The sequence below is a fragment of the Cygnus olor genome, chromosome 2, assembly GCF_009769625.2.
Source record: "Cygnus olor isolate bCygOlo1 chromosome 2, bCygOlo1.pri.v2, whole genome shotgun sequence".
Taxonomy (NCBI): Eukaryota; Metazoa; Chordata; class Aves; order Anseriformes; family Anatidae; genus Cygnus; species Cygnus olor.
The window spans coordinates 107,204,147-107,225,995 of NC_049170.1; the positions used below are offsets into that span (position 1 = coordinate 107,204,147).

General features: G+C 36.6%; 1 protein-coding gene across 13 annotated transcripts in view; it reads right to left on the minus strand.

Annotated features, from left to right (window-relative positions):
• PTPRM (protein tyrosine phosphatase receptor type M) overlaps positions 1–21,849 on the minus strand; it is a 484,682-nt gene that overhangs the window by 42,433 nt on the left and 420,400 nt on the right. For all 13 annotated transcript variants that reach the window (XM_040550056.1, XM_040550055.1, XM_040550065.1 and 10 more), the window contains 3 exons: positions 18,475–18,562; positions 13,131–13,207; positions 10,299–10,335 (listed from right to left, as the gene is read on the minus strand). In XM_040550056.1, the coding sequence (XP_040405990.1) occupies positions 10,299–10,335; positions 13,131–13,207; positions 18,475–18,562 (202 nt within the window). The remainder of the gene's footprint in view (positions 1–10,298; positions 10,336–13,130; positions 13,208–18,474; positions 18,563–21,849) is intronic.

Here is a 21,849-nt window from a genome sequence, read left to right on the forward strand (position 1 = left end):
ATATCCTTTGAGCAATGACAAAGCTGATAATTCTAGAGATTTTTTTCTTCGAAATTGTTCAATTCAAAATCTAGATAATCAGCTTTAAAATAGATATTCTATATATATATGTGTATGTGTGTATACACACCAACCGTTGCCTACAGCTGGATCATTTCTCTTGTTGGCATTTCCCCTGATCCTACTCTGCAGTGCTTCTGTGAGTAGTCAGAAAGTTTTATGGGTACGTGGTATTTATTCTCCGGAATATCACACAGCGTTTTATTTATTGATACAGAACTAACCAGGCTGGAACAGCACACATCTCTATGCATTATTTCGTCTGTGTGACGGTGCCATCTTGAAATCCTAGTCTGGGACTGGAGCTCCACTGTAGTGGGAACTGCCTTGCATATTAAATGCACGTGAATACAGACAAGGTGTTCATGCCTCTCAAAGTCGCAGTCTAAACATGCCTGGAGAGACAATGGTAGGGGCAGAATGAATCGGACAGGTTTGGTATAATACACAGCAGTCACAATATGCCAGCTCCCTTGCCATTTCTGAATAATCCTAACTGCCCCTTCTCCACATTAGTATTTCCACCATGTTCAGAAACAAGCCATTGCTGCACTTAAACGTGCTTTTAAATCTGAGACCAGTTTTGTCAGGTGCTATTTAAGACATTTTTGTAATGCTGGTAGCTAATGCTACCAGCTAACTTTCCATCTAATAAAGTGTTACACACTTATTGACTGACATTTCTCCATGGCTAAATTTCCAATACTAGCTCAGTTTGTTCTGTATCAACAAAGTAAAATGAAAATGTCGTATGATTTTTCAAAGAATAAATAGCATGTTCCCATAACACCTTTTGATTACTCACAGAAGGACTGCAGATTAGGAACAGAGGAACTGCTGGCCACAGAAATGGTCCAGATTTATCCAGTTAGCCTGAGATTAGGCAAAGCTGAATGCAATAAAAGCTGTGTACATAGTACTGCTGGCTGTGTCTGTGTCATAATACCATTCAAGAAAGTTGCTTTTTCAGATCTTTTTCTGATCTGATCTTTAAAAAAAAAATTAAAAAAAATCATATTAAACCAGTATAATTGAAAACCTCTTTCTTTCATGTGATTTGTTTGCTACACAATAGGAATGTTATATGGTCCATTCTTCATTAACATTTTTTCAGACTACAGTGAATCCAGTATCTTCCAAATTTTGCACTACAGCAATACGGATAGACCACACAGCACCCCTGGAGGCTAGGTTTTCCCTAGTGAGGGCTGTGGGGTTACATGAACAAGGCCAGAGTCTCAAAGCTTTACCTTGCACAGCTTTTAAGGGAGCACTGCTAGGCAATGACTTGCAGAAAGTGTTTCATTTTTTTCTGCTGTGAAACAGGAATACTTTGAGTAACTGTACTTGTAACTAGAGGCCCTGATCTACTTTCCAGTGGAGTATACTGGCTACACAGCAGAAGTTGGTCTCATTCACACATGGACTCTCTTTCTCCATATGCCCTTTTGACATTTAATTGCTTAAGTACAGTCAAGCATGTCAGGAAAACAACAGGGGACTCCTAGGAAACAGACACAGACTCAAATTGAATCAGATCAAGTAAAAACATGAGATGTTGGCTCCCCATCTGAAGTCAAAGCTCTGACTGGAGGATTATTTCAGGAGCCTTAAGCCTAAAACCTGATCTTTGTCAAAGCAGTCCAACAGAAAGTTTCAGTTTAGCTGAATCAATGCTTTCCAGTGTGAAAACTTTAGTTTCTGACTAGTGTATTCTTCTTTTAGTTTCTAATCTGTGTATTTTTCTCAATAAGGATGACTTACAACATGGAAATAGAAATACCTATAAATCACTAAATAGTCCATCTGAGCTTGGGATGACTAACAAATACGGAATTATTTTATGAAAAAAATACGCTCCCTGTAACATTTTCCAGATTGCAAGTCTTAGGTAATTGATTTGTTGGACTGGGCTCTTCATATCAACTTGTAATGCAGAATCAATTTTGACGATGGATGAGAACTTAAGATCATTTTATCCCCTTCACTAGAAGGTTCCTTAGGGGATGGACAAAAGAACCTAATTAGTCTTTTCCATTTCTACTTTCTATTTTCATATTGAGTCAATCATAAGCATCGGGATGTAATAAAATCATCACTGTTGTTCAGCTCAAAAATACAAGTTGATTCTGGCTACTTGTTTCTTTTATTTTTCCCCAAGGAACTTATTGTGAAGGAATGTTACTCATGCTTCTGAGTAAGATATTCACATGCTGTATTCTTTAAACTTGTGCTGGAAGTTTAAGTGTATTAACACGAACACTCTACCCAGATGAAAAAACAAGACAATTTAATCTACATTAAAACTTTAGTAAAAATGCTAGCAAAACCTTTTTTTTTTTTTTTTTTTAATATTATCCTTATAGGTATCTCATGAGTGAGATATATCACTCATGATATATTTTTCTAGTTAAGTCTGGAGAACATTGGTAATTTAATTTCTTCCTCAGTCAGCTTAGTATTTTTTAACATATCTCAGAAGTCAGGGAAATACTCAAAACCCAACAGATTTTAGACACATCAAGATGCATGTGAAGGTCATTAACAAATAAATGTGTATTGGTTAATTTTCCTTTTAATTTCAGGATAATTATGGTAAAAATGAAATCTGCCTGACAACAAATTCTCTCAGCACCATTATTTATTACTACTTTGAGAAGCACACTGGTTATTTTCAGCATTTCATGTAGGGAAGGGCAATAATAATGTTTTAATTCTGTTTTTGGTTATATTTTAAGGGGGGCTGCAATATGTGATGTATACTGTAAACAATGAAAGCAATTCTAACATGTGGTCTGGATATATGCTTAGTACAACTGCACGTAAGAATACAGATGCACAGGGAAAGAAATTAATCCAATAAGCCTGTTTTTTTTTCTTCTTTTTTTTTCTTTTTTTTTTTTTTTCAGAAAGGCAGTGCTTCAAAATCACCCAGACTGTCATGTGCATTGGTGGCATTATCAATGTAGAGATTTCAGTTGCCACCAAAGGATATAGAATAGAGAAAAGATGACAGGTTTCAAATATTTTGATATAGTGAAGGGAAAAATAAACTACCTTATTTGTTTCTGGATACATTTGTTTCTGAAAAACATTCTGTTTCTGAATTTGCTGCATCCTTTTCTTTCAGCAAATGAGAAGACCAAAAGCCTTCTCAGACCTGCTGCTAAGCTTCCTCTAGGCTGCTGAAGACTGGCTAGAAAATAGACTTCATAGACAAAAAGATGCTTTGACTGTGTGATTTTCCTGACAAACTGCATTTCTCTGCTCCCTCTTCTGCCTTAGCATTAGACTCTGTGACTGACAGGCCTGTTAAAAGTACTCCATCAAGAGTGCCGGATACCTTCCCCATCAAGTCCAATGTATGGTTGATTTGTTATTGAGGATGGACACCCTATAATCAAACGTCAGCTTTTCATAATTTGCATCCCCTAAAAGCATGGACAGATGAGGTACATTTGTATAAATCTTCCTTGGACAAAAAATGGCTGCACGGCTAGTGCATGATCTCAATAATTAAGAGTTTGAACAGCAGCTATAACAATAAATGTCAACTTCCTGAATGTCCAAAGTGTGTCTGGCTCACAAGAACAGTTTGCTCAGCTCTTGAGTTTCAGAAAGATCATAATTTTTTGTTTGCAGAACATATTTTATAATCATATTTTTAAAAAGAAGACAAATATATTACTTTTCACAAAATCTTCTGTTTTCTGTAATACGACCTTGGGACGTTTCTTTTCGCCTACACGATTCATCTATTTGTCTACTTAATTACTGTAGTCTCTCATTTTTCTTACTACTTAATTCAGCTATGCAAAAGTCTGTCATAGGTATTCTGGACTGACTTTACAACACAGAAATTAAACCAGTATCTTGTCCTTGAGATGGAGTTCTAAAAATGCTCTGAAGACCTTTATATCTGATTTCTGGCTGCTCAATCTTTGTGTGGGAGAGGATAGAAAGATCCTCTTCTTCTCTAGATCCTTTTTCTTCCTCTCTAGCTTTGACAGTGGACATAAAAATCATCAGCACTAGGCTCTGCCTAGTATTGGATCCATCAACACTTTTCCTGAGATCATCCTGTTCCACTTTGTCACCACACAAAAACTTTGAGAAGTAACACACTGCAAGAGAGCCTAAGCCAACTTTGGATCTGTTAGAAAACCACGCTAGCTTTGCATTTAGAGCTTTCTATGCTGAATGGAAAGCAACAGGGGCAACTCATTCCCTATACTGTCGAAACTACTAAAGAGATGATTAATACAAAGACAGAAAAATGTGGAGTCATGAAAATGTTGAAAGACCAACTGTTCTAACACAGTTATCATTAAATTTCCTACAATAAACAAAGAGGCGGGGAGAAACTCAGCTATTCTCAGGTAACACAATGTGGCAACTGTTGGAAAGTGATGACTTTGATAGTTACCAGTTTTTACTACACATTGTGAGAATCATTGAATCACAGAATGGTTTGAATTGGAAGGGACCTTAAAGATCACCTAGTTCCAACCCACCTGTCATGGGTAGGGACAACTCCCACTACACCAGGTTGCTCAAAGCCCCATCCAGCCTGGTCTTAAATACTTCCAGGGATGGGGCATTCACAGCTTCTCTGGGCAATCTATTCCAGTGCTTCAACACCCTCTGAGTAAAGATTTTCTTCTTTATATCACACCTAAACCTTTTTGTTTAAAACCATTTCCCCTTGTCCTATCAGTACACCCCCCGATAAAGAATCCCTCTCCAGCTTTCTTGTTGGCCCCTCTTAAGCACTGGAAGGCCACTATAAGGTCTCCTCATAGCCTTCTTTTCTTCAGGCTGAACAATCACAACTCTCTCAGTCTCTTTTCATAGGAGAGGTGCTCCAGCTCTCTTATCATCCTCGTGGCCCTCCTCTGGACTCACTCGAACAGGTCCATGTCCTTCTGTTGGGAACCCCAGAGCTGAATGCAGTACTCCAGGTGGGGTCTCATGAGAGTGGAGTAGAGGGGCAAAATCACCTCTCTCAGCATGCTGGTCATTCTTCTTTTGGGGGATCCCAGGATACGGTTGGCTTTCTGGGCTGCAAGCACACATTGCTGGCTCATATTCAGTTTTTCATCCACCAACATCCCTAAGTCCTTCTCTGCAGACTTGCTCTCAATCCACTCATCACCCAGCCTGTATTCGTGCTTGGAACTGCCCTGACCCAGGTGCAGGACATTGCATTTGGCCTTGGTGAAGTTCATGGACCACCTCCCAAACCTGTCAAGGTCCCTTTGGATGGCATCCCTTCCCTCTAGCATGTCAACTGCATTACGTAGCTTGGTGTCATCTGCAAAATTCCTGATTGTGCACTCAAATCTCATTGTCCATGTCACTGACAAAGATGTTAAATAATACTTGTCCCAATATCAACCCCTGAGGAACACCACTCATCACTGGTCTCCACCTGAACATTGAGCCATTGACTGCAACTCTTTGAGTGCAATCATCCAACCGTTTTTTTTTCTATTGGGTGGTCCATCCATCAAATCCATGTCTCTCCAATTCAGAGAAAAGGATGTTGTATGGGACAGTGTCAAATGTTTTGCACAAGTCCAGATAGATGAACCTAGAAAGGTTCATCTGAAAGGAGAACTTTGTCTCCTCCTGTCCTCAACACTAGTATAAGTATCAAATTTCAAATGCTCTTCAAAAACTGGGATTATCTGGGGTTATCATCAGCCTCAGCTGAGAAATGGTAGTAAGACAGCTCTGGTGAATTTGCCATATGGTTTCACAGAATAACCTGTAGATATCACTTCCGTATGTAAAGGGTGTATTACTTCTGTATGCATTTGGGTGTGAAAAAAGGTAACTGCTTTGAAGGACATGTCTCAGAAAGCCTTGCCAATTCAATGCAGCACTCAAGAATGGGTTTATCTCCTTCACTGAAGATGTATGGCTTCAACCACTTTTAATGTTTTGATGATTAGGAAGTGAAGAACACCATTAAACATAGTTGAATCTTCAAGATTAATATAGGGGTACAGAATTCACTCACTTTGTGCATATATCAGAAAATCAGTCTGACTATCCTACGCCGTGAAAAAAGACAGCATGTATAAAGCTGAAAAATTGTGTAGAATTATCTTGCTCTGTTGTTTTTCAATTCTCCCTCAAGTAATTTCAAATGCTAATTTTCATCTGGAGGCTAAAACCATGGCAGCAAAAGTTTCTCTGTAAAGATAAGTGTGGAGCTTCCACACTGCTGTAGTTCTGACAACTTTCTGCTACATAAAAACAAAAAATGTGCCAAGGAAGTTGAGTACCATTATTCAAAGCAATATTTCTGCTTCAGATGCCTGAAAGGGAACTTTCGGTTCGAAAGAAAATGTATTTTTGTTTCTGAAAACCCTTATTAAAATGTTCACACAACATATACAGTAGTGTGTGGAAGAAAGATGCATTTTGCAGAAAAGAGAAAGAAAATGAAAGGGGTTATTACAGTGGCAAGTTTATGCTGCTGCAGTGAAGACTGTATAAACACTTCCATTGTAAATATTTATTTTCAGAAGTTTATAACTTGTACTTAAAAAACTTCTGACTGAAACTTGACTTGATGTCTGTCTCTATAACCAGCAATATACAAAGTGAAACAGTTTAGTGTCTGCTTTACAATTAAATACAGACAAGACGGTGAAAGGCTTAATTGAGGCATTAAATCTAAAGCTTCTTTATTTTAAAAAGTAACTTTTTACAGTCATTAAGTATGCTCTGAAATACTTGCAAAAAACATCTTAGATCATGTTCCTGGGTGTGCTGCAACAAGCAGAGAGATTCAGTGAGCCTGACCCATGAGGATTATTCAGAAGTCAGAGATGCTGAAATGAATGTACTTCATATATAAAGACATACAGCTTGCATGTGAGTATCTGCTGTTTCACACATGATTGATCTGCTTGAAAACTAGCCCTGGTAGAAATAACAATGAGAGATGCTGTAGCACTGTATTAACATTCATTTGTCACTCATAATTTACATTTGCTGGTGTAGTGGTGGAGGAAGCATTACAAAGCCATTGATAGAGACTTGCTAGAAGAAGCTAAGTCATAGCTGAATTAACTAGGTGAACTTCAGAAGACAGAGAACATATAAAACAAAAAAGATTTTTCCTGCTTGCTAATCAGGGTTAGACATGCAAGATCAACAACTGCCATCCGATAATAAGAAAATCCAGCAGTATGTGTGGACCTAAGTACAGTATAGATATTCAACATATTGCTCCCAGTAAAGGACCTGGTTAAAATTCATTGATTACCTAACTCCTGAAAAAAAAAAAAAAAGCTACCAGTAAATTGAACAGATCATAAAAGAGCTTGACATTCTGCTATAAAATAATTTTAAAGAATTATATCCATGGGAACGAGGGATACATAAAACAAAGCACAGATTTTTAAATTGCACCTGCTGGCTGGTTCTGCATGACCCAATATTCTGGCTTGTGACAAGGGATTCTTTTTAATCATGGTGTCTGAGGTGCGGATCCCATCTGTTGATGCCAATTATAGCAGATCACCAAAAGTCTTTACTAGCTGTAAATTCAGTCTATCAGCCACGTTACACTTACCACATAAAAGAAAAATGATGTTACTTTTCCAATCCAAATTGCACACTTTGTGTACATTACTTTTACAATGGAAGCAAAACCTTTTTTGATTATTAGTTGAGAAAGCCTCCATCAGGTATGTCTTTTAAAAAATGCTTCTCTCCCTTATTCAAATTAGCAGCAGATTGCTATGAATACCAAGGTGGAAGATACCAGTCTGCGTGTCAAACTCTGGTTAGTATGGAAGACAGTAACACTTTAATAAACAGGTGATTATGCAACTCCCAGCTCTGTTAAAAGCAGATTGGTAATCTATTACAAACTGATTAAATTTGCCACTTTTTCACTTCAAACAATTATATTTGCTCATTAACACTTGATATGTTGAACGCAGCTTAAGAAGAACATAGGAAAATTAAATATCAATCATTCTAACTCCTCAGAGATTTAAAACTGACTCATGTAATGATGTTTTCCTTCAAAGAACAATAGGCATGTGCACCTGTGAAAGATGTGGTGGAAGAGAAAAGGAAGAATGGGAAAAGCTATTTTAAGACTGATGTAAAGTAGACATCAAGGGAATTAAACGCGTAGCTTAACTGTTGTGCTGTATTGATGTGTTTATACATATCTGTGTGAAAATGTGTTCTAAAACAGAGCATGAACATCTTTGGTTGTATCTGTGAGCTATGGCACATGACAGGCTTACTAGCATGGAAGACATACAGAGGCAAAGTCTTTTTGGCATGTGAAACAAATACCTTTCCTTTCACAGTTAATACAGAGCCTTAAAGGAGTTTTAGAGATTATTCCCAGTTACCTTATCACCTTTGCAAAAGGCAGAGACTGCTGTGCAAAGGCTTTGTCAAGAAGCTGGGATGATGAGAATAACACTAACTAGTCTTTACACAACTGCATCTATCACAACATTGCAGACAGTCACATATTCTTTACATCATGGAAGATGACTTGTTTCTACTTCTCTTACTCTCCTTCTTGACTAGACACTTCTCCTTGCCACCATAACAGGAAAAAGGTGTGGCTAAGAACCTGTTGTGACTTGCTAGTGGATCTGATACATAGACTTTCAGTACAGTATTGCATCCAATACTTGTCTTTAAAACCTAGAGTACAAAACCCTCAAGCTTGGTATTTGTTATTCAAGTATTGTGATGAGTGATAATGCTGCCTTTAAACCTGCTTCAGATAGGAATGACATACCAAAAAGCTGTCAGAAGGATCTGTGGAACGTTCTGATGAAAACAACTGTATTACACACTGCAAGTAAAATGCCAGCTATGTATCTTTTCATTTTAGGATTCAGCTAAAGGTGAAAAACAACAGCACCATCAAGTAAAGGTTAAATGGAACAATCCACTTCTCAGAAAAGGAGACTGTGAAGGCCTAAAGTGAATTAAACACATGCTCTATTTTTGTCCTAGTTTACTCTCTTGCTTATATGTAGAAAGATGTGGTGGGTGGCTAACAGAAGTGAAAGATGAAGCACATTTAATGGCTCAAGGTCTAAGACCTCCAATTCTAATTCTGGTCTAAAATTGTAAGATGGTGGTAAGGCTGTTCTGCATCCTGCCCCCCTGTCATGTGAAGCAATAGCACCTCATTTGGGACTAGCCTGAGCTAGCAGTACAGAACTAGAAGTGCAGAAAGGAAGAGATATGTAGCCTCCCATTGATAAAAGTAGGGACTGGGGGCTGCAGTGGAGTTTTTGCCCCCCTTAGGGTGCAAATGAATTCACAATAAGAGCTCTTATTTGACAAGGCCAGCTTTTTCTCTGCATTGATAAAATGTCATTAAAAAGTATATATCACTCCTAAATCCAACACATGGTACAATTATTCCGAGTATATTATTCTCAGTACTCTAGCTGGAACTCTTAGAAGGCTGGACAAATATTGAAATAATGTATGTGGGTGTAGCTCAACTTCTTCAGGTCCATTGAAAAATCCAGGAAGCTTTGTTACAGAATACTTATTGCAGAGGAGAATCCCTCTGAGCAGTGGAGGAGCGATCAAATTGTCACACGTATGCTATCTTAGCATATAGGCAAGAGTCTGGCATGATGTTCAATACTATGATCAAGCAGTCACAGAAGACTCATCTTTCCCACCTGTTACAGCTCTGAACTTGACCAAAAAATATGTAAGAACTGCATCAGAATGGGCGAATATATCTTGTTGGTTCTTGTTCACAAACAAATTTTTAAAAGATGGTCTGTAAAATTCTCTCTCTAGATCCTTTTGAAGAATTGCCCTGCAAGAGCAATGTGTCTTTGGGTCCTCTACTAAAACTTGTCAAATAAAGTATTTCCCAGTTTAAAGACCTGAAGCCTAGATATCATTGAATACAAGAATATACATTTTGTTATCACTGTTGTCACTCTGAAGTTTACTAAGTGTTTCCCCCTTGACTTACTTCTTTTTTCATGAGTAACAAGATATTGAGTAACTTCTGCTAAAAAGGATGAATTTTGCTTTTCTGCACAAAACCTACTTGAATACAAACATAAAGGACTACTTACTTGAAATATGTGAAAATAAGATAGTAACAATCTAGTTTGCTTGCTTTTACCTAGGTGTTTGAACCTATTCTGTCTTGAATACTGACCTCTTAGCTTCTCATAGCAAAAACCAAAGGGTAAGACACTTACCTTGTGTAGCAATGTAGTGATTCGGCCTATGATAACCCTAAAATAAATTGGAAAAAATATTATAAGCACCTTGTCTGTTGCTACTAGTGAAACTTCATTTAGAGTAGTTTTTAATAAAAATCACAACAGTAAGAGTGACATATTAAATTCAGAATTTCTTTCCAGCAGGGGAAGAGCAAGAGAGAAGGGGAACAAGAAGCAAATGTGTTTTCTGCGAGATACTGAAGTTGCATCCTTGTACATTAGGGGACAGAAGTAATACGTTCTTTAAGTCTCCTGTTGGATCTGCTGAACACGAACAGCACAAAATCCTCTCTAGCACTTGCAGCTAATAGTGTGAGATGCTCATGAAGGCTGATACATACCTTCAAGCTATTGCTATTTACTGAAAAGTCTGTCCCTTTTTTAACAGCTAAAGAATGCTCGATTTGCATTCAGCCCTGAAAAGGGTGCCGGGATGTTCACTCTGTCCTCTGCGATTTGTTTATGATTTATTCCTGAACATTAAAAAAGAGGGCAAATTCTTTGACTAAATGGTTTGGTATGAATAAACTTGTTCACCTCTAAATGGGAAAAACAAAGCAATTCTTTATTTCTCTGATGGCAAGAGCAACTTAAACACAAGCTGGCTGTGCAATAAAGACTAATACTCCATGGATCTTCACAACATTGAATAGGTTGTCAACAGGGAACAATACCACTTTTATTGTGTTTGAGTTTATGATGTGATGGGAATGTCACCAAAGGTTTAGATCATGCACTAGTATGTTGATAAATTCAGTTATACCACTTTTAATCTTTCTGTAATGGTTAGGTACCATTGTCAGTCAACAAAGGCAAGAATTTAAAGCTGAAGCTTTCATGCCATTGCAATTTCTCTGTAAAAGAGCAAGAGGGACTGTAGTGAAGCAAAGTAGGAAAGACTCAAAGCAATTGAAAATAGTATGAATATTAGAGAAAACATAACAGAAATTATAGAACTGATTTTTCTACATGTCATGGAAGCAAAATCTGGAATTCTACAAACTGAGATCTCTTCGGATAGCTACGGAGTAGATTTTTTTTTTTCTGCTGTGTGTTATCTAATATCCGTAGTGGCTTGGATTAAATGATTCAGTTTCTCAGTGAAAAAAAAAAAAAAAAAGCATTGGGAAAAATAGAGTATAGCCATTGCCCCCCTCTCATTTATGCACAAAAAATTCATAGTATTAACACGTTTATTCTGACAACACAGCAACAATAACTCCATGCAAGTGAAAAATAGCATCTGCTTCTGTAGTAGTAAACGAGAATTTCCAATGGAAATCTGACTAGCAAGATTATAAATGAAAAATGCTGTGTTTTATGCTCAAGTTGCTTTTGGAAGATGTCTGCAAACCTCCAAACTTTGCAATGAAGCCATCTGCTGGGATGAGGGAGAGATTTTTTTTGTTCTCACCCATTATGTCTTTCAGGGCTATACTCTTTCCATACTCCTCCTTTTCTATTCCTCTCATTATTTCCATAGGCAAAAAAGGGTTGCTATGCTGCTATTTTATCAGTATCTACAATAGGCTATTGTGCAAATTCTTCTTCCTCACATCTTTTAATATTTTAGAATGAGAAACAAATCTGACCCAAGAGCACACTAGTAGCCTAAAATGAGAACAATCCTTAATGTTAAAGGAAGTTTGAAAGCTAATTCAAATGTAGCCCTTCAATGTAAACTCTCTCTTTTTATGACAGAGATTACTCCCTTCAGATTTTAGTGAGATGTCTTACTAAATGCATTTCCATATCTGCCTTTAGCTTCTGGTGGATGTATTGTTCTTTCATACAAAGAGGGGCTGAGCAGAAATCTAAGTTTCACTTAATGGTTCCTGAGTGTACTAACAAACATCAGTTGAAGGAGTTATCCTCAGACTTACAACTTCAGATTGCTAAAACTGAAGTAAACCTACTTTCTTGTACAGCTCAAGTTCCTCTAGTACTCCGAAAAACATCTCTTACATTCCCGTTTCATACTGGTGACTAAATTTAACTGTGAACCATGACACCATTTTTCAAAGATGTCACTGCTGAACAAGAAATCTTTAGCAGACATTGTTTCTTATGAAGCAACACTTAGCCAAACATCTAGCATTCCATGTGAATAATAATTATCTTTGCTAACCATAGATTTCTGACTTTAGACAGTATTGACTTTCTAATGATTTTCAATTCTACTTTTGAGTTCATTCTTTCAACCAAAAACACCTTGTCTCTTAAAGAATTTATTCTAATGTAAAACATTAAGTTAACACGATGCAGAATGAACAAAGAAGCCACCTTCAATAATTAAACAGCCTACATATTTAATGAAATGTCTTGCTTGCATTAGAAGTACTGGTTAACAGCTGCAGAATATACTTTGAAGGCAACTTAAAAGTGCAGAGATGACAAGAGATTGCAAATCCCTGCATTAGGCATTACAGAGTTTTGTCACATTAATATGCAAACAGCTTTCTTTTAAATGTGGAATGATGCCAAGTTGTTGACAGAAAGTGAAAATAACATTTTGTTAGCCCAGATAAGCACCAGCAGGCAAAGTAGCCATACAGTGTTGCTGGCAAGATTTCAGTCTATTGGCAGTTTGAGGAAATAGCTCCTTTCATTTGCCTATTGACAAAACCTTTGAGGCCTTTTTTTTCCTTTAGTGAACACCTAGCTTTCAAAGAGAGCACTTTCCGACAATGTTTAGCAGCTGATATTAGCTGTGATATCTACTAATAGAAATTATGAATAATGCGAGAATAATAAGAGCTGACTCTTTGAACACAATGCTAAGTTTGTTGACTACATCAGTATACGCACATCAATATAATTTCCATTGATGTAATCGGAGCTTGTTTCGCCTTCAATGGGCTGCAATCTCACTCGAGAATGGTCATCTGAAACAGGAACAAGGGAGAGAAAAAAAAAGCAATTAAAGACATTCAGTAATGAATATGACATCAAAATCTTACTTTAAAATCAAACTAAAATCTCATTATTGGCAACTTCATGATTGTTTTGTTGGCCATGAAAAAATTGTATAGACAATGAATCTATATTTGCAATTATTATTATTATATTTTGCCTTAATAACCCCCCATACCTTTTGTCAGCAAAATAATTAAGTTGTCTAAGTTTTACTCATTTGGAAATGTTTCTGCCAGTATTCAAAATCAGCTGGAGTCATTCTACAAGACATACTGCTACCTCACAGCTTCTAGAAAAAACTCATTATGTTTACAGTAAGGGAGAAAGCAAAATGAAGTAATGACGAAAAACAAGCAGTCAGATAATGACTTTGTCGCTGAATTTTGCTCCATGGTGGCCATCTGTATCTGTCCAGGAATCCTACCTGTTAGCAAACACTTCCAACTCTAATTTCCAAATTCCAAACCAAAACACCAGGGCATGAATTTATTTCTTGTCAGCTGCCTCATTTACTTTATGATGCCACAGCGGTGATTAAGAAGTGCTAGAGGCTACATCCACCTCATAAAAGCTTCTCAGTATGCTGGTAGGGCTTTTTCTTCTCTGAGAATTTGGAACATGCTTCTCTTGGTTCAAAAGTGACCAAGCAGAATGGCTTCTCTAGAATGCCACACAAGCTGTTGATAAAACAATATTTTAAAGAAATTTAAGGGCATGATGTCAATGATCTCAAGGATGGAGACATAGAAAATAGTTTCGTTACTGCTGCTTTATTTACAAGTTCCTCCTGCTAATTAGATACCTATATATTATTTTCAATGGCACTTTTTAGCTGACTTACAACTGACTACAGACCTTATTGATTGTCATTATTTTCTTGTAAAGGAAATAAGCATTAGAGCACAAGAGAAACTTGCCACCCATGTTCGCAATAGCTATTTTTTTTTCAACCTCAAAAAAATCCAAAATGATAAAAAAAAAGAATGAAAGAACAAGAAGGAGTTTAAAAAAACAATTTTTTTTTCAGAAGTAGCATAATATTTGCCCATGTTCTGGAGGAGGAAGGAAAGGGTAAGTGGTTCTTAGAATAACATTGTTTCAGAATTATAAGTCAAAAGATTTTCAAATGGATGAGTAGGAAAGGAAGAGGAAAATTCTTGATTTCAACCTCTTTTATGATCTAAGTCTCATTGACTACAGATCTCAGAGCCTAGTCTGCTTCCGTGGGATTCCCCAGGGAGAGAGCAAGGGCATACATAGCTGTAAACCAAATATAGTAAATATATATTTTTTGCAGCTTTGCAGCTCTAGATTCTACACACCTAGTATATTGCTAGTTTGTTGTGATTATTTCAGCCAACAGTCTTTGAGAATGAGTTTTTCCAAAGAAGTTGGGATATTCAAATCAATTAAGTTCATCAGGTCATCCTTTTCAGCTGTTTTATTCAGTTTTCAAAGACAAAAAGTTTATAGAGATGTGATCCTCCATTACATAACCCATGGCTGCCTGACCTTATCAAGCTACTCTTATTCAAGTGCTGTGCTATTCTCTGCTTAATTAAGCTATTTATCAGTTTCTTCAGAACAGAGGTTCAGCTCACAGGCCCTTAATTCTAAAAGCCCATCTTACTTAAGAAAGATACTACATTAGGAACTTTCTAATCTTCTGACATGGTTGCTGTTTTTATGGTTTTGGGACCTGATCCAACTTCTACTGAAGTCAACAGACTCCAGAAGTTAACCTAGATTGGATTCATTGCTCATCCATATTTTCATCATTTCATGCATCATTTCCTTAAAAGCATTCTTACCAAGACAACTCAGGCTAGTAAATATCTCCACTTTCATATTTCTTGGAGTACTTAGGGTCAGATTTAATTGTCCAAACACAAGCACTCATGCCATTTTACACAGCCTGGGATATGGAATGGCACGAATCTCTTGTGGGAACTGTCACATTTTTGGTCCTGCACAGATGTCCTAGGTCACCTGAAATGGCACTGCTATGTTTAGACAACTAAATCCTGTCTTTAATGACTTGTGTTTCAATGAATTCCATATTGGGCAAACCAAGCTTAAATTTCCCATTGAGTAACTTCTTAAAAACGACAACTTCCTGTTATTTCTTTTAGACTGATTTATACCACTGAGTAATACTCAGCACTATCCTTTATTATTATTATTATTATTATTTTATTACTTCTATTATTTACTCTATTCTTTCCTTGCAATTATTTTTGCTTCAGATTTTGCAAAACTAAGTAAGATACTTCATAACTGTATCTTCATATAACCTTTTTGCCCTTTTTTTTCTTCACATACATCCTGCATTCTCACTTAAGTTTCTGGCAATTCTTCAAATAATGGACAGTTCAATACCCATTCACTTGCAGTGGAGCTGGAGTGACTCCCTTTTTTATTGCTTTGAAAACTCCAGTTAATTCCTTGGTGCGTGGCAACACATTTTAACCTGAAAAAAATTCTTTAGTCAACAACAAAAAATTCTTTCTGTGTGTACGCCCATGCTTATGTCAAGTAAGCTTATGTCTTAGTAAGCGTAAGAAGTAACAAAGCCAGATATTCTTCAAACATGTACAATGATTTTAAATGGCCTCTATGTTAACTGTGTAGATTTTTAGGTTATTTTGTTCCTTTATACTTTAGCTTGCTCTTTAACATTTTTGTAGCTTTTAAATATTCTCTTTTCCACTGTTATTTTGTTACCCTCTATCAAATTTAATTTTGCACTGATCACTTAAGCTTTCAAAATGAGTTATGTTAGAATTCATTTGTCTTTATAGAAGGCGATAATAGATAATTAATATGCACATTTTAATCTTGCTTCCGTCGCGTTACCTACAACATGTGTATGCCAGTCTGCAGACTGTGAACTCTACCAAGCCCCTTGAGTATCCAGTTGATTAGCATGCCAAGCCAATGACACTTTCTTGGGAAGTGCCTTGCTGATTCTTTGCAAATCAAGCCTTTCAGAAATGTCTCAGCTAAAATCTTTAGCTGCTTTTAAAAGCTGTGATCAATATCCTCTTCTCATTTAGTCAATGTTGAGTTAGGTAAAAATAAATACATAACCCCTTCCATCCTGAAATTACCTCAAGATCTCTCCTGAGGAAAAAAAAAGAAAGATTTTACCAAAATCCATGCATAACCCTACACAGACACAAATTTTTTCTTGAGTAAAAAAAGATTCATTTAGCAGATTCATGCCATTTTTTTAGTTGTTAATAAGAAAACACAAAGCCTTTTGTGTTCAATAAGGGAGGAATATGTTTTGTGTAGGGGACTGGACTGGACTGTGGTCATGATTCAGCTTGTTGAATAGAGGCTCACAAGTTGTAGCTACTTTCATACAGTAGGTAGGGCATGCTTGTAGCCAATTAAATGCACATCACTTGGGTAATGTAAAGCATGTTGCCATTTTGACAAGTTCATGCATTGCTGGTAGCTTGGTGCTTTTGTTTTAGTTCCCTCAGAGAACAATAATGACTACAAGCAATAATGTAACAACAGTATCTTGGGGAAAATTTAAACAAAGAGGATAAATGGACAGAAAAAGCTACATTAAACTCTTTACAGAAAAAAATATACATTTCACTATAATCATATACCCATAATCTGTGGCATCTAAACTATCTGTATTTTTAATTCTTTAAACACAGCATAAAAAGGCAATTTAGTAAAATTCTTTAAAAGCTAAAGCCAATACATTAAACAACTATCTGGGATGAATTTTCAAAAGTGGACTGCTAAAACTGTACTCTTGGACTCTAAGCCAAGCAATCATTTATCAGCAGAAAACTACACAAAGTAATTAGACAGTTAACTACTTCATTTGCATTCATCTATTTAACAGATGACAAACTGTGGACAGTTTCAGCCTCTCTTTTAAGATACTGCCCTTTACTCTAATTAATTTTAATTTTGTATTTGTATTATAGACACATAAATAGGAAATGTTATTGATAATTCCATTTAACTCTTTCCCTTTGCTAAATACTGATGACATTAAAAGTAAATTGAGATCCAAATGATCACAGTAACATTTGCCCTCTCAGAGAGCCTTCAGTATTACTTGTAATTGCCATTGATTTGTGTATCTAATATCTTTTACTTGTTTTCCCGTTGCTACTCATCACTTCCTTTCCTCAGACATCCAGCACTATCAGTCTTGTGTTTACTTCAGCCAGAGGGAGTCACAGCAAAAGGCAATGTATTATGTGACATTAAAGAGGTGACTGACAAAGCTAAACACTGACTAAGAGAGAAGACCTATTGTTCACAGGCTTGGACTGGAAATAGAAAGTTCACAAAGGAAGAGTAAACATAAAGCTGGAGAATGCTCTTCAATATTCTTTTTTACGCCTTCAGTATTTTTACTTAAATGAGGATAGCCATCTAATGTATTGCTATATCCTCTCAAAATTACAAGTTAGTTACACTAAAATTTGATTGCATAGAAACCAAAACCATGCCTAGTAAACCATGAAGAGTAAATGCCTTTACATATGCTACAGCCCATCATGATATTCACATTTCCCTAGATTTCATTTATTTATTTATTTTTCAGTAAGTAGCATTGTATTTTCTGCCTTGGTGTTCATTTACAGCATCTCTTGACACAGTGTTTTGCAATCGCATAATGCTAGATTTAGGGGTCACTTGCCAAAGCACACTCTCATCCTCTAAAGTTATTTGATTATCAGTATACCGAATCTTCATCAAACTTAGCAGTTTCAAATAAAACAAACATACCCTGTTTTTTTCCTTAGATTCCATCTAGCATTAGGAAGGTAAGTCAGGATGGCTGTCTCTGTTATCAAGGAACACTTAAGCAGCAGTATTGTCCATTCCTACAACATTCAGAACCATCCAATCATTCAAACATCCAATGTCAAGAGATCAACCCATGAGACCATGGGTACTCTTCCGCTAAGCTGCCAGGAGCAGTCTGGGAGCTGTCAGAGTTGAGCATTGGTTAAAGATGTCATTCTCTATTAGCCAAATGTAGATCACAGGATGGGAGGTATTCAGGAGGCTAGTGGAGAAAATGCATTAAATCTGACAGTTTTCTCAAAATAATGTAACTCCTTCCCTCACTTTTATGTTCTTAATTAGGGAAAAGCAATATAAGCCTGATGTGAGCAAGAGGCTGGTGGCCATTCTCATCCAGTTCTGAAAGGAAGTTAACACAGTGCACAATTATGTTGTCAACACTTACATGCAATGATATTCCCGTATCTATTTTTCATTCTGTTCTCATCTTTCTTAGCTGAATCCCACGGTGCAGACTGTCCTTCAAAGAAACTCTAAAAAAAGGAAGGAAAGTAACATTAAGAAATGCATGCAGCGACAGTTGCCTTATGGATAAACCAAGGAGAAGGGCAAACAGTACTCCCAGGTGTTGTTGTTGAAGTGTCATTTAACTGATTCTTTCATTGAGCAAAAATACAGTTCTCCTATTTAAATGGTTTTTACGCATAGCTCCAAATGTTATCTAAAATTTGCCAAGAGATTATTTGTGTAACAGCAAGAAGAATTATTTGCATGTGAAATGCTAGTGGACTTTTCCAAAGTTGCGTGCTTGCAACACTAACAGTCCTTCACTCGTGCTATCCAGATTCTTTGTGTAGTTCTCTTATACACACAGCTGAAGCTGAAATAGCTCCATCATCAGTACTGGAGTTGCTCCAGTATTTGAGTGCACAATTACACACTGTACAGATTTTATTTTTCGTCATATCCGCAATTTTTGGTTACTTCTTGGCAGATACTTAATGCATCTAAACATATTTTTAAAAAGTTGGATTCAACTATCATGTATGTGTCTTTTCTACAAAAACAATTTATACCAGCAAGATGATTTTTTTTGTCAGAGAATAAAAATATGATTTTGTGAAAGATATAATCTATCTCATATTCACACAACCTTTGTGCTACAGTTAACAAATTCAATAAAAATGAGAAAGTTGAAGGTGCTCAAAATATATATTTACATTTACATAAAACACAGAAGCTAGCAAAGGGGCAGTAAGCAAGCCTGTGACATACAGCATTTGCACAATTTCTTAATTTATGCACTGCATCTTTAAGTCATTTAATGTAGATGCATTTTATCCTTTCATATCGAAACATTCATTCTGAGGTAAAAATATTTACTTGCCAAATGAACCAGTGGAATTCTACCAGGACAATGGCAGACTGTAACTCATGTTTTGGCATTTCCACTGGAATGATCAGTAAGATTTCATCTTTGATTCAAGAGGAACAAGAATGCACATGATTTACTTTTTCAGTATCAGAAGTCAGAAACAGCTAACTCTCAAGCTAAACAGGGAAAAATGTACAGAAGCTTGTGCCTCTCACAAGACCTCAGCACTTTCTGAGTGTTTTAAAATAATGTCTGTGAATAGAGTATCAGTGTCTTTTGCCCTCATACTTAAAATGCATTGTTGCTCAAATCCCAGAGATACCATTAGTAAAGAGAATAAAAGTCAAAATAAACCCTTGATCTCTTGCCGAAGTCAATAGAACATGGGGACATTTGATGTCTAAAGTAAGTTTTCTTTTAATATGTTCACTAGAGTGGTCATTTCCAACTTATGAGTTGAAAACTCCTGGGAATACAAGGATTGCTTTTAAAATATTTGTAAAGAATAACTTGAGAAAAACAGAAACCTTGCCAAATGGCTTCAATTGGTTTGCCCTACATCTCTCTGCACTTCCTTAGAACAAATTTTAAGGTTTATAAATTGAAATGACTAAAACCCACTATTATTAGTAAGTTTCTTCTTAATCATGGGACATCGCTATTGGGTATAGCTCTGAGAAATGCAGTTACCTGCCAGGATAGAGAAGTGGAACCCTGTAAATCTTAAGATGATTTACAACTTCGTTGCTGTTTGCCAAAATTGTCAGTGATTATCTGATTATTTACTGGCCAACGGTGTCTTAAGCAAGCCCTTCAACCCCAGAGCACCCTCAACTCAAGCTAGATGGAAAATAGTTTTGCAAGAAGTCAGGGCACACTGAACAAGGAATTGCTCTCCATGGGCAAAGACAATGACCGATGTCGCAATTTCTTGCAAAGTTCATACTTACTCTCAGACAACACTGGAAGATGAGCAATTAACACAGTTAAGGCAAAATAGAAATGGAAACGTTCAGCAACAGAGCTCCAAAGGCACAACAAACAAGCTAATCGTTCATCCTATCTAGACCTTGGCCAGCTATCTTATTCAGGATTTTGCCTTTCAGGCAGCTAAAATGCAGAAAATTCTAGTTTTCTTACAGTCCTTCTCCTAGAGGCTAGTTCACAGAATGGATCCATAAGACACTGGCCAGCAAGTGGTTTTGGGTTTAACTCACTAAGCATTACATGTGTTGTTACAGAGGAAGAGTCCTACTGCTACAGCTTCCAAGCCTACACCTTGAAATATGGAGGGCCCAAATATACTCCCAGGGACTTTCCGCTTCTCCATGTCCCACTAATGAACTTTCAAAAAATTGCTTTAAACCAATCGATTAGACTAAATCTCTAGAGACAATGAGGAAACTTTTGTATGGTGTTAAATTCAGGGAAGATCTATGATAGGAAATGTACTGGTTTGGGCAGTTCATCTGTTTCTCATCTGCAAATGTATTGGTTCAATTTATTCCACCTGTTTGGAACTTCAGAAAACAATCTATAAGGTTTAATGGGCCCTACAGATGAAATATCTCCTGATAATTTATCTGCAATGTAGATAATTTTGTTCTTTAGAATACATCTGTATCACATCTTACACAGTAATGAAAACTAGGAGACAGATTTACATTTCCAGCTCCTATATATTGACTTCACTTTCTTTATTGAACATGTATTATAGAAAAATAACTCCAGATGTATGTGTGTGTATATATCTATATAAATCAATAAATTAGTGGCTGAAATAAAATCTGTCACATAGGGAAAATAGACTTTAAGTAGATCCATTTTTAAAAATTCTTTTTGGGATACACACAGGTATTTCAGTGGGAAGTGTACAGAAAGGATAATTTGAAAGGAGAGGTATTACAGTAGGAAAGCATAAAAAGAAACAGTTATTGTAAAAGACAGCTGGAGTGTCATTTCCTAAATTCCCCATGTGCTACTGTTACACAAACTGCAACAGAACGATAATCCACAGTGAATTATAAGGAGAAATCCCATTTGTCCCAGAAGTAAAGAACAGAGCAGATACCTCGTAACAGATGATCTGTCAAGATCTTTCCTTACTTGTGAGAAATATGCGTTTCATTGCAGAATTTTTTTAATGTCTTTCCTGACATATCACTCTCTGGGGACACTGCTGCACAGCAGCCCACACATTATCTTAGTGGCTATTCATTCTAATTCATCCCTTAAAGTTTCTTAAAAATGTGCAATATTAGGAAGAAATACGTTCCCAAACAGCTTCATTCCACCAAATGTCTGGCAAGGGCAATGGACAACTGAAAATGTGTGTAGGACATTTCTCAAATGATTTAAAATACATATTTCTTTAACTCAAATCACACAAAGCCTTGGCTACCCAGCCCCTGTGATGTATTTGAAAGATGAAATACTTTTCAAACC